The sequence below is a fragment of the Papilio machaon genome, chromosome 6 (assembly GCF_912999745.1).
Source record: "Papilio machaon chromosome 6, ilPapMach1.1, whole genome shotgun sequence".
Lineage (NCBI taxonomy): Eukaryota > Metazoa > Arthropoda > Insecta > Lepidoptera > Papilionidae > Papilio > Papilio machaon.
In genome coordinates, this window is record NC_059991.1 from 7,681,710 (window position 1) to 7,696,005 (window position 14,296).

At 36.4% G+C, this 14,296-nt stretch overlaps 1 protein-coding gene across 1 annotated transcript; it reads right to left on the bottom strand.

The window, feature by feature from the left end:
* Window positions 1–750: 750 nt before the first annotated feature.
* Window positions 751–13,295, bottom strand: LOC106709930 (protein transport protein Sec24A). The gene is made up of 16 exons (XM_014501854.2): window positions 13,125–13,295; window positions 11,553–12,959; window positions 9,392–9,494; window positions 8,966–9,092; window positions 7,444–7,631; window positions 6,958–7,111; window positions 6,525–6,682; window positions 6,233–6,306; window positions 5,737–5,888; window positions 5,189–5,342; window positions 4,572–4,747; window positions 4,139–4,249; window positions 3,468–3,652; window positions 1,913–2,160; window positions 1,506–1,742; window positions 751–1,100 (listed from the first exon to the last, which is right to left on the bottom strand). The coding sequence occupies exons 2-16, from the start codon at window positions 12,947–12,949 to the stop codon at window positions 989–991; spliced, it is 3,576 nt and encodes a 1,191-aa protein (XP_014357340.2). The 5' UTR covers window positions 12,950–12,959; window positions 13,125–13,295; the 3' UTR covers window positions 751–988.
* Window positions 13,296–14,296: the final 1,001 nt, after the last annotated feature.

Genomic DNA, 14,296 nt, shown 5'->3' on the forward strand with positions numbered 1-14,296 from the left:
GTAAATTTCGTTCATCATTCCGACTATCGTCAGTACAGTCGCCAATAAAATAATATTATTTATATCTAATTTTTATATTTTAATAATAATTGCTATCAACTGTACAAACTAGGTTACATTTTTTATATTATTTATTTTCTTAGCAACAGTACATAAATTAAAGTTTGGATAATTTTCAGCCATTTTCAAATATTTCATACTCTGTATACTAAATGCAGATCAAAATAATGTAAAGCTTTTTTTATATGAAATATGTCTTATGTACATAATGGTAATGTAATTTCATACAATTTGATATAAAATTTTTAAACATGACACTTACCATTTGTTCTATTTTCACTTCTTACGATCGAGTTTAATATCGAATTTATTTTAGGCTATTTTCGGCAGTTGATTTTTTCATTGGATTTCAGTGCATTATTTCATCCTTATTAATTTGTATATTTTAAAATACCTAATTTTTTCTTTATTTCTTTCCATAACTAATCTTATAATTTGTAATCGTTCCAAAAAAACTCATTATTTTTAAATAAAAAATTATTTTATTCTAAGCATTATTTACCTGTATATTTAAAAATTTTGAATAGCCTCAATCAAATAACTTATATTCGAAATATTTTGAATTCATAGATAAAACATCTTCCAGAATTATTCGACAACTAAAAAATTATAAAACATTTTTGAAAACTGTAACATTTTATTGATAACAAATGTATTTATATATATATTAAAGCGATTCACAAGAAAGCTATATTTTAGAACAATAGCTATGTACCGTATTACATATATGTATTATATATTATTGTCTCTGTCATGTCAACAAGAACAAAAGAGACAATAATATTGTTACAAGTGACTACAGTGGAGTAAGGTAAGGGCAGTGTCGTGAGGCGTTACATATCACTATAGAGTCCGCTTCCGCCAGCACTAGTTCCAGTGTCCGGCGATAGATGGCGCTGTGAGAACTCACTCACTACTCACTCTCGACTCATTTCACTTGGTTCTTAACGTGTTGTAAGAACTCGTAGTAGGAGAACGCGGACTCAACCCTGTCGTCGACCAGGCGTTCCGTGAACAGCTGCCGTGATGGTGACGTATCCCTGAAATTAAATATTTAGTTAAAATATAATATTACTAGCTGTCGCCCGCGACTCCGTCCACGCGCAGTTAAAAAAAAATGAAAAATAGATGTTGGCCGATTCTCAGACCTACTGAATATGCTCACAAAATTTCATGAGAATCGGTCAAGTCGTTTCGGAGGAGTACGGGAACGAACATTGTGACACGAGAATTTTATATATTAGATAAATGCGAATGTTTGGATGTATGGATGGATGGATGGATGTTTGTTAGTAGGTATCTCCATAACGGCTGATCTCGCTGACATTTAACATAGATGTAAAACATAGCCTGGAAGAACACATATGCACATATTTAGTAAGTTTTTTTTAATTACACGCGGACTGAGTTGCAGGTAAAAATCTGTGCAAAATGTATGAGCGTACCTGAGGATGTGCACGCCGGAGGGGTACGGCCGGTCATCATTGAGCTTGTCTATGAAGGCGTGCAGCATCCGGCTGGTGGGGGTGTCCAGTCGCGGCAGACTGCGCGCCTCATCCGGCAGCTGCGCGTGCACACCCACACCGAACACCTCCGACAGGAAGGCGGGGCTCACGTTGGAGCACACGTATATCATTAGTGTACTCCCATCGTCCAGGAGGTACGCTCCGTTTGAGTTTATACTAAAACATAAAGTTAACACCTTATTTTTCCATTTTTATAACAGCGCCATCTAGTTTTAAATATTTTCAGATATCTTGGCGAAAATCATGGTTCATAGTGACACATACAAGTCAAGATATGTGAAAAGAGTTATACCACATGTGATGTACACCAGAAGTAACAAACTCACCGTTCAGCTGTAAGCTGGAGTCGAGGCGGATCAGGCGCATCGTCCTCCTCTTCATCGTGTTCCGCGTCGTGATCCTGTTGGTCGTTATGGTCGTGTGTGTCATGACGCATGTGTAAATGCAGGTCATGCACGGGGTACAGGTCGGGGTAGACGGCGCGGAGCAGCTGTCCCAGTGGTAACGTCTTCATGTCACACATGTCCGCCACGCGCTCGTCCAGACGGGTCGATGTGCCGGTACGGAATGCTTTCTACAATACAGACAAAGGTGTCAATATTATGGAAAGAATGACTATCGGATGAGTGAAAATGTCATTAGACTTAACAGTGGTAGATCCCACAACAACAATATTTGTTGGGTGCATGCATGGGGAGGGTTGACCGGTGCAATACCACGACCTCACAGAAGAAAGGCATCAAGTGGAAGCAATTCCAAATACAGTTTGATGAGTGTTGTGCCCAAGGCCTAATTTTAGTCCTTCTTCCCTTCCCATCCTTTCCTAATAGGAAAAGGATGAGAAGTGGAAGTGGATTTGGCGAAAGAAGGGACGCAAAGAAAGGGTAAATATTCTCTTCTTGTGCGTTCCCTTCTCCGTTGATTAAAGGTGCAACGCGTCCGCATTTGCGGATGTCTATGGGCAACGGTCGCCGCTCTTTCGGCGAATTCAGGTGGCTGTTTGCTCGTTGGCCACCTTTTAATATAAAAAAATAGATGGCCATAGATTTGTCTATAGTACAATTACTAATTCCAGTCATTAAAATGACAAGTGCAACTGTCACTGATACAAAAAAAAGTGAACCCGCTACAATAGTAAATAAAGGCAATTTAATATTGAATAAAAAAATGTAATCTCAACTAAGTTTGTTGTATTTACATTAATATTTGTTACTAGCTTTTACCCGCGACTTCGTCCGCGCGTAATAAAAAAAATTCACACAAGATAAAAAAGTTCCTATGTCCATCTCCTAGTTCTAAGCTATCTCCTCAGCAATTTTCAGCTAAATCAGTTCGACCGATCTTGAGTTATAAATAGTGTAACTAACACGATTATTTATTTATTTATATTATAACTAGGTTTTACCCGCGACTCCGTCCGCGCGGAGTAAAAAAATGCACACAAGATAAATAAGTTCCTATGTCCGTCTCCTAGTTCTAAGCTACCTCCCCATGAAATTTCAGCTAAATCAGTTCCACCAGTCTTGAGTTATAAATAGTGTAACTAACACGACTTTCTTTTATATATATAGATGATAACCTAAAATAGAACTATGTCCAACAAAATTATATAAAATAATTTGACTGTGGGATCAAAAATTTAAATTTAAATTAATATAAAATAAAAGTAAATAAGTTATGATAATTAAAATTAAAATAACGACTTTCTTTTATATAGATAGATTGTAAAAACGACGATTTTACACATTTACTGACTGGTATTAATAATCTTACACTAGCAACATCAGTGGTAGGAAATTTACTAAGGACAAAGTTTTTTTTTTTTGGTGGGACTATGCTTCTTGAAACTGTCATATGAGGCATTCAATGTATAGTACGTACCCGTTTGAGAAGCGCCAGTAGATATAGTGGCAAGAGCCGCAGCGAGGCGGGCGCGTGCAGTGCGCTGCTGACGGCGCCGGCGGGCAGGTTGCGCGCCAGTCTGTGAGCCGAGAGCGTGTCCACCGCCACGTTCATCAACGCCTCGCGCGCCTCCGACATTGACGCGGACGCGCAACGATCCACCGCTAGACATACATACAGTAATAAAAAATAATTAGGTATATTGATGTCTAACTTGAAAAAAAGATCCTAAAAAAATTCTTCATATAGGAAAAATATTTTTTATTGTTTTTGGAACGAAGTTCCTTATCGCACGTTGTGAAAGGGGGCTAGACGGAAAAAATTCTTACGAAAAGTTGTCACGACACTTTTTGCTATAGTAAGTATGTTAACGACGAATGAGCGCTACTTCACCATGGCAACGACGTGACAATATATAACGAAAATTCATAGAAATAAAATGTACTTCTTGTGAAGACTTAAGTTTTTTATTCATAGAATAAACATTGGTTCCTTCACTAATTAATCGAAACGAACTTCGTTCCATCCGGGTGTCCCTTGACACCTCTCAAGTTATTTTTTTATTTCAATAGATTTTTTACTAAGCCATTTGTATAATTCAAATTGCAATATTGTAGCTTTTTTCGTAATAATGTAAAAATTAGAGTTACCCATTTTGCTGAGGAGTCCTATGATGCACTGCTGGTCTGCGGAGTGCAGTACATCCGTCAGGTTGGTGGCGATGGGTAGCGCCAGCGTGTGTACACGGATACGACGCTCACCTGAAAATGTTAACTTTTATAAATAATAGATATATTTTGCTCTCTGAAGAACACTTAGGCTACTAATTAACTTTTTTTTAATTCCGCGACGACGGAGTCGCGAGCGAAAGCAAGTCTTACTAATATTATAAATGCGAATGTTTAGATGGATAGATGGATATTTGTTTGAAGATATCTCCAGAACTGCTCAACGGATCTCGATGAAATCGCATAGATGTAGATCATAATCTGGAGGAACACACAGCTACTTAGTTTTTTTTTAATTCCGCGACGACGGAGTCGAGGGCGAAAGCTAGTAATTAAACAATCAGTATAATCGTACCTTTACTACTAGTATACAACAAGGCAGCCTGGAAGCAGACATGTTGTAAATCTGACATAGATTCTTCTATAGTTAGCTGCATACCGAAGCCCGCGTCCGGAGATACGTTGGGCAAAGACAGTAAATCCGTAGATCTCACGAAGAAGTTGCCGTGGAACGTGTGTATCGCAATACCCCTAATAATTAGACAATATTTACCACAAATTGTATAAAAAGAGTCTTAAAATAATAAATTCTACACTATCTTTCACATATAAAATATATAATTATCTTAAATAAATAATGGATGTGGGGAACATAAAGAAATAGAAATGTGTATTAGATACATTTCGTTACATGAGAGAGAAGAAAGATATAATTCAAATATTTTGATAGTTTTTTTACGTTTTATAAGGTCATTTATCGATGTTCTAGAGAAGGGACAAGTAACCCCTTATCCAAAATGAACTGTTACCACAGTCCTCTAAGGTCAAATTACCTACTTTTAAGATCAATTATTATTATTAATTCTGACTTAGGTCAATAACAGAGTGAGAATTAGCAATGCTTTAAGTTCGATATCGACCATTTTGAGAATCCCTGTTTTAAAGATTTTCAATATAAATGTATATACATACTTGGTGCAGCGCACGCGCATGACAGCCTCGAAGCCGATCTTCCTGGTGAGATATCTGGTGAGCATGCGCGTGAGTTGTTCAGCCTGCCAGGAGCGCGCAGCACGGAACAGCGGGATGTGGTACACCGTGCCAGCACTGAACTTGCTCATACCACCTAGATAGAATTATTTTAGACAATTAAATATTTTAAGAAAAAAATTCATCCCCTATTGTTGGCACCTTGAAGGTTAAATAAAAAAAATCATATTTATTCATATCAAATTAGCAGCTTTAAAAATAAGTTTAAAGCTTCTAACTGTAAAAATGACGATAATTCCATACAAACTTTAACCCCCACTTTCAACCCCTTACAACCCCTTTTTAGCGTTAAAATGTAGCCTATGTCCATCCTCAGACTCTAGACTATCCGTGTACCAAATTTCATTTAAATCGGTTCAGTAGTTTTAGCGTGAAAGCGAGACATACAGACAGAGTTATTTACGCATTTATAATATTAAGTAAGGATTGTTCAGTAACCATGGTCTTTCGCAGATGAAATGTATACTGACTGAGTGTGGCGAGGTCGCAGTACTGTGAGCTGAGCAGGAAGAGGTCGACAGCGACCTGAGCGCCGCTGCAGTCCAGCGCCAGCCTCTTGTAGAAGTCACTCGCGGGGTTCAAATGTGCCACCTCCTTTGATGAACGACTGTTTGGATCTTCCCTGAAATTAGATTATATTGCACTAGTTGTCGCCCGCGACTCCGTCTCCGTGGAATGTATGATTTATTTAGAAGCATATATGTTCTTGTTGAGACCGTTGAGCCATAACTTCAATCAAACATATATCCATCCATACATACTTTCACATAAATGTGTTATACAGTTGAGGACATTTTCTTTTCTATCCATTTTCATAAAACTGTAGCTCTTATGGTGATAGCTCTAAAGTGGGAAGTAAAATTTTTCGTACAATTTTAGAAAACAGTCCCGATTGTGAAATCAGAAATTAATGAGTGAATCGAATAAATAGTGAAAGACTTTTAACACATCAAAAGTAACAGTTACCTGGATTGTAACGCTCCAGGTCCAATGTTAGGCAAACATGTTTGGAAGACAGTGATTCGTCCTCCAGTCGGTGCCTGAAATAACGAAAAATAATAATTACAACATAAATTCTAGATTAAGATCAATTTATCTTCTATCTAGTCTACATTTTGCTGGATTTCATTATAGACATTAAAAAAAAATCCTAAAATGGGTGTTAACTTCTTTTTTTTAATCTCCACTAATCTTAATTTCGCGCTATCTAGACCTATTAATGGGATACTTAAATCATTATAAAAGTTTTTTGCCTGACCATAAGTTTATAAGCTGCCTGCAGCGCGGCACCTAGCGCAGAGACAGGCACACCGGGAGCTGAGTGTCTGCGAGGCAGCGCCGTCAGCAGCTCCATGATCATGTCGCGGCACTCGCCCAGATTCACCAGCAGCGATTCCGGCGATGGCAGGAACACGTCTGCAATAATCGCACATTAAAACCCCCTAAATACTTCTAGTCTACCCAATCTAGTATCAATCTTTAACTAACTAGATGGATGGGTAGGTTAAAAGGACTAGAATGTAGTCTCCAACATCACAATCATCAGACGAAACGCAGAAAATTTCTACATGTCGCTTGTCTTATGTGAGGTCGCCTGACTACGACCCATGTGGCAAAAAATGGCGGATTCGTTCGTCCATTCATACAAAAATAGTCTTACAGTAGTATACAGTGGTGATGATGATAGTTACCATCAATATCGATGACGGTGAGCTCCTTGGGTCGCGCGAGACCGTCCGCCATCAGGTAGTAGTGCACGTGAGCATCATAGCAGATGAAGCCGACCTGCGTACGCGCATCACCCGGCAATTCATCCAGCTTCTCCTTCAGCGTGTCACAAACCACCTAACAAACGTACCGACAAACAGACATTTAATTTATTCCATGTTGCTACAAGTATAAAACTAAGATATTCGAAAACCAATAAATTTGACTAACCATAACATTGCAACACTAGAAAGAATTCTAAACGATTTCATCTCTTAGAAATTTCCCTCAGTCACACACAAATAACCTACTACATGTTAAATTAAATAAAAAAAACAACACAAAACAAGAATGTATTGCCAGTTTGAAAAGTAAACAAGGAAAGAGACAAGCTACAAACTCAATCATTAAATTGACACTGAGTTATTGAACGAAATGAACGTACTGAAGGAAAGAATGAACTAGTATACCTGTAAATAACCCGAGTCCCTTGCGATCTGTGAGACATCAAATAGGAAGAGGTATACTGCAGGCTGCGGGGGACGCAGCATGTATTCTCCGGGCGCAATGAACTCTATCGTTGCAGACTTGATCTCAGGTCTACGTGTTGGCTCACCGTATGACTTACTGACTGGATCGTACTGGAACTCTTCGGGTACTGGAGAATGTATAAGTATTAAAAAACACATTGAATAACACACGACTTTTTAGCTAAAATAAAAACTTCCGCCTGACTGTCACATGACAATCCTGGAAGAAGTAGAATCAAAAGGAACTCGTCAAAAACGGTTCAGTCGTTTAGACTCTAGTGGTCACAAAAACTCCAGTCGTAAAAAATATTTTTTTTTTTTACTTTTTAGGAACAAAATCTTATATATAATCACTTTATTTTTTTTTTACCTTTTAGTTTAAATTCAGTTTATCTTTATTGATATTTGTTTTTTTTTTAGTTTAATATATTAAAAACTAGCTTTTACCCGCGACTCCGTCCGCGCGGAATAAAAAATAGAAAACGGGCCAAAAATTATCCTATGTCCGTTTCCTGGTTCTAAGCTACCTGCCCACCAATTTTCAGTCAAATCGAATCAGCCGTTCTTGAGTTATAAATAGTGTAACTAACACGACTTTCTTTTATATATATAGATATCATCATAATTATTTTAAAGCAATTTATTTAACGTATATTCTGCAAATCGATATTAACACTTCGAATTCATTTGTACTTACAAATAAAATAAAACATTCACGCAAATGATAAACTGAAGATAATTTGAACAAGGTATACCTGACGTGCTTTTAAACAAGTTCTAAATGCAAAAAAAAATTGGATGGATGAATTGCAATGCCTTTGAGACCGTAAAAACAAGATATTGAGTATATATTTATTTATCATCATCATTAGCTCACTATATGTCCCCACTAAGGGGTTCAGAGTCTACCCTAAGTTAGGGGTGGCTAGAGTGTCGGTGGCTCAGGGGTTAAGCACTTGACTTGCAATCTGAAGGTCCTGGGTTCAAATCCCGCAATGTGCCAATGAGTTTTTGATTTTCGATCTACATATGTACATTTATCCGACGTTCTTACGGTTAAGGAATCGTGATGCAACTTGCACATATCTGAGAAGAATGAAACCTAAGTACAAAGGTCCTTATTGAGGAATAGCCTGAGTCATTTTTAGAAACACAAAGATCGATTTCATAAGATTGTCTGACTGACGGTGATTCATTATTTAGTATTTGCAATATCTATACATATGTATGTAAAACGTGTTTTTCAAATCTGTTAAGACATTTATGTTTCAGAAATCACAATTGAACGACATACATAGCCCATTTCCACTAGCGCGACTAGGCGCTCGACTGATCGGTATGCAAAGTATGTACTATTTTCTCTTTTCTGTTACTATGTTTCTATTTTCATAGAAATGCAATAGCTTGAGGAACATTCGGGTGACTAGTCGCGCTAGTGGAAATAGGGCTTACGTTAACTTACGGTCATTGACACGATAGCAGAGGTTGCACTTCCATCGCTTGGCGTCCACGAAGTATACGAAAGGGTTGATGTATGTACGGCAAGCGCGACAACGAACTATCGTACTGCACTGGATCACTGGCAGGTTCTGCAAACAATGACCAACTATAAATATGTCAAGCAAACTTAGGGATTATTTTCAAGAATATTAGTCGCAAAGATATCACTCAGATGAAGAAGATATTTCACAGCAATAGTGTACAAATTGTAGGTCGTAATAAGTCGGAGGTCGCGACCCATCCGAAAAATTAATAACCTTTTTTCTCGACATCCGTACGAGTTTGTGTTGCAAACTCTACATTATATTTTCCCTTAATTTTATTAAATATCATCTGAACATTTAATCAAATTTACAAAATAAAAATATATTAAGTTGTTGTAACTTACATTAAGATCTTTAAATGGGTGAATAAGGATACCCAAGGGTAATCGACACTTTTGTAGCAACGAATTGGTATCCGGTAACCGGTTTACCGTACATCGGAAGATACTGCAAACAAAAACATCATTATTAATTAAATCATTTATATAATTTTTCTATCTCATCAATTTACGGTAATTAACAAAGCTATAAAATGTTTTAATTTATCGTGGGAAAGGACCCTGCTTATAGTAACTCAAAATATATTTGATGCAATGGACATAATAAATGCAAATTTATTTAAATTACACAGTTTGAGAATTATCAAGACGCTACCAAGAAATATAATACACATTTATTATTATTTATTGGTTAATTTTTTATTTGTAACTGTATTAATTAGACATGATATAATTTTTATTCAATTTTATTATTATAATTATTTTTTTTGTATTAAAATTATTTATTTTCCTGATTAAAAATAATCTCTTTAAAGGCATAAAAAACCCAATTAAAAAAGATGAGATCTATATTAAACTAGCTTTTACCCGCGACTTCGTCCGCGCGGAATAAAAAAATGCACACAAGATAAAAAAGTTCCTATATCCGTCTCCTAGTTCTAAGCTACCTCCCCATCAATTTACAGCTAAATCAGTTCGACCGATCTTTAGTTATAAATAGTGTAACTAACACGACTTTCTTTTATATATATAGATGAAAAATAATGATAAATATCACTAATGTAAACTTGTTAATTGAAAATGAATAAAATCAGCTCATAAAATACAACTCTTTCATGAATAAAGCTCTTAATTAGGTAGTTAAGATAAAATTACATTTCAATGATTTGTACACAATGTTTATCAAAGTTCATGCTTATTACATGACGTGTTTACATTATGCCAGTAAAGTAGGACTTTAGCACTGGCCTGACATATACTATATGAGCTCAGTGACGCCAGTTAATTTTTACATTACGCCAGTTGTATGCCAGCGCTGTAGCACTACTGGCATAATGTAAACCAGACATTATGCAGACAAACAACTTTTAATACATCGTAATTTTTTAAGTGACATTGATACGTAGATGGTCATATTTGAAGGTGAATCGTTCAACTTGACTATAGCTTTAGATTTAATATTTTTTTATTTGTTTAATAAATGAGCGAGCAGCATTTAAAAAACTACTTTAAATTGCCAGAAAAATGTTTTTGAGCTCGTCTTTTCTCTATTAACCTTTGTGATTCTTTACTTTGATAGTAAATCTACTATATTAGGCAATTCAATAGATAGTAACTATCATAAATCTATCTGATAAAATAGCACTTGACATGTTAAATAGTATACAATGTTATCATTTAATATACAACATGCTTGACAACAAAGAACTGGACTTGTATGATAGTAAATTACTTTTTAAAGGTCCGTAAATAGATTGGGTATTAAAGACGGAATGAACTGTGGGCTATAAACTTAAAAAATACTTCGAAAGAAGTCGCCTTCTTTGTTTGTCTGTCGTATTGAGTGTTCACAAATAACCTTAAATTAAGATAAAGTTTGGTAAAGTTTAGACATGACATTAATAAAAAAAAATATTAAATTAATATTGAATATTGGAATGCAAAAAAGGTATAGTTTTATTAATATTTCAAAAAAATCAAAAATGGTAAAAGGCATTGTTAAAGATAATTTTTATCTCAATTAATAAAATTGTAAATTATTTATTCATGTAATTTGAATAATACTTATGCAATAATTTTAGAATTCAAATTGTATAACATAATAACTAACATAATTTTAACATAGTGTGATATATGGTCTCATACAACAATAGATTGTTGGCAATCAATTCATAAATCTTCACATTTCACAATTCATAAGTCACAATAACAAAGAAAACAGTGAATGTAAGTTTATGATAGAATTATCTTGACCTTGCAATTACAAAGCATTTACAACAATACAAACTCCTAACCTATTTCACATATTATATGTACTATAATAATCATCATGGTAGGTCAAGGTTTAGGAGCAAATGATCTCAATAAAAAAAAAATCTATTCTTTTATTTATTTCAAATCTAACTAATTTTATAAATAGAAGAGCTAAAATGATCTCGCTGAAATTTGGCATAGATTTATAATGTGGGCAACACCTGGTAATTATTTAAAAATAAATAGTACTTACTCTGGACTGCAATTGGGAGCATCAGCAAACTGGTGACTGAGCCTTATTTCTGGTGGATCCTCTGGGTACTCGGGCAGTATATGTCTGCATTGAAGTAAGTCCATCATTTGGTGACCCCATAACTGGTCAAAACCTTGCTTTGTCACACTCAGCTGGCCCATTTGCTGTGTCATTGCTTGAGCAGTATATGGCGTCTGGAACTGCTTGCCCACTGGCTGTGGTGGCATTAGAGGTTGCTGACTAGCAGAACTGCTTGTAGGCATTTGTGGATATCTGTTCTGTATGTTTGACTTAGGAGGTCCCGGTAAAGGTCCAGAAGGCGGCCCAGCATTGGGGGTTTGACCCATTTGATTCATACTAGGCTGTGGTGGCAATGGCCCCATAGGTAAACTCGAAGGACCACTGTACATTTGTGGTCTGGGTCCAGGTACACCCATTCCTGCACTTGTCCCTACTAATCCATTGTTATGTTGAGCGGGATATTGTTGACTTCCGAGTTGCGGCCCCATAGGTGGCTTCATTAATCCAGTTGTGGGAGGAAGAGAAGTTGGCCCAGAGAGAAGACCAGTGTTAGGCCTTATCTGGCCAGGCATGGGACCAACTGGGCCATTAACTCCTATTGGCCTTGGATGCCCCATTTGACCAATTTGCCCAGAGGAAATGGGAGGTCGAGTCATTGGTGGACCTGATATTAAAGGACTATTTTGTAAAGGACCTGAATATGAAGTACTAGGTTGACTAGTCAATGGGCCGGGTTGTACTGATGAAGGAGGGTAATAAGCTGGTGGTATTGATGAATTAATTGGCCCTAACAAGTTGGTAGAAGTCGCAGGTGGCTTATTAATAACAGGACTGTAGGAACTTGATGGTGGTGAAGTCATAGGTGGATATTGCATTGTTTGTTGATTTATTTGTTGTGGTAGTGAGGGTGGGCCATTAATTAGTGGTTGATTGAATTGACTAGATGGAATAAGAGGTGGAGTGTTATGATTCATTTGCTTCTGTTCTTGATATTTGGGATGGTAAGGCGAAGAATTAGAATTGGCATTAGCTGAAGATGAAGGAATGTTTTGGAACATGTTTTGATTTGAACTTCCTAAAGTAGGTTTGATTGGTGGTCTCAATGGCGATGAATTGAAAGCGGGAATTGGTTGAGGCATCATTCCCGACTGATTGAAGGCGGGCGAACTGTTTGCGCTCTGATTAAAGTGATTTACTTTGCCCTGGTTAGTGGGACTAATAAATCCAGGCACAGGACTGTTCGAGTTAGCATCTTGCTTTAATATTGACGGCTGTGACGTTGGATTATATTGGTTGGCGTATTGTTGCCCGGGCTGCGCATTTGTCTGTGGCACTCCCGAGATATTGTTGTACGGACTTGGTTGGAAGTTTGACATGTTTGTCAATCTGAAAACGATATAAAGGGCTTTGTTCAAAAATATCACGAAACTTTTAATGCAATGTGTTTGTCTTATGTTTATTTTACGATAAAATAGTTCTTATCGACAAGGATTTTTAATTAATGCTAATTCACTGAAAATGACAGAAGGACATAACTTTAAACTGACTTACCTCAGTCCAGGGGAGGTAACAACACAGGAAATTTATTTTACACTCTTTGTAATGCTATAACATTCTCACATATTATCCCGTAAGGTGGAATTAACGTAATAAAATAACACAGTGAAGGAAAATACAACCCTGACTTACGTGGCCGAGCGATTAAAAGCGCCCTCTACTGGAATAATTAATTGATTTTTGACTTGGCACGTCAAAACTGTTTCGTTTGCAAAGACACCTAACAATAAAATTATCATTTTTATATTTTACATACTGATTTTCTATTATATTTTAATTTAAAATAAATTACTAAATAATACAAATAATTAAGTGTTTCAATACGCATTACACAATTCGTACCGAGTGCATTCAATATAATGCATCTGTTTCCGAACCATAACAGTAGAAGATAGTCGCGATGAAATATAGAAGTCTTCTGCTATTTACAATTACATCTCGCTGTATGTGGTTGACACCGCGCCGGAAGCATGATTCCAGTTATCTTATCTTTTATCTATATTATTATAAAACTATTGTACACCTTAATTATTGTACTATTCCCGACTACTGGTTCAAGCTCACTAGCGCCCTCTTGTCACCGTCAAAACATGTTTTTTATATTATGCTACTAGCTTTTACCCGCGACTCCGTCCGCGCGGAATAAAAAAAAATTGAAAACGGGGTAAAAATTATCCTATGTCCTTTTCCTGGTTCTAAGCTACTTGCCCACCAAATTTCAGTCAAATCGATTCAGCCGTTCTTGAGTTATAAATGGTGTAACTAACATAACTTTCTTTTATATATATAAATTTTCGGATTTTATGTAGGTTTTATCAATTTTCTGACGGAATTAACCGCAATAGCAGGGCTTCTCTCACCGGCTCAAACACCCTTGTTTCCATAACTCTTTTTAATGAAATTGCTGTTGCTATTGCAAGAAATTTGGTTTCTTCTTATATATAAAATTCTCGTGTCACGGGGTTCGAACTTGAACTCCTCTGAAACGGCTTGACCGATTCTCATGAAATTTTGTGAGCATATTCAGTAGGTCCGAGAATCGGCCAACATCTATTTTTCATAACCCCCCCGACCCATTTAGTTTTTTTTTTTAACTGCGCGCGTACGGAGTGGCTGGCGACAGCTAGTTTTCTAATAAAAAGAGGGAAAAGGAATAAAAAATTATT

What these genes read in the sequence shown, in the direction of transcription:
- LOC106709930 (XM_014501854.2), bottom strand. Translation starts at nt 12,949, where the DNA reads ATGTCAAACTTCCAACCAAGTCCGTACAACAATATCTCGGGAGTGCCA. An exon ending in GCTCCCAATTGCAGTCCAGA is followed by an intron (nt 9,495 to 11,552) that starts GTAAGTACTATT and finishes TTTTGTTTGCAG; the next exon opens with TATCTTCCGATGTACGGTAA. An exon ending in ACCCATTTAAAGATCTTAAT is followed by an intron (nt 9,093 to 9,391) that starts GTAAGTTACAAC and finishes CATTGTTTGCAG; the next exon opens with AACCTGCCAGTGATCCAGTG.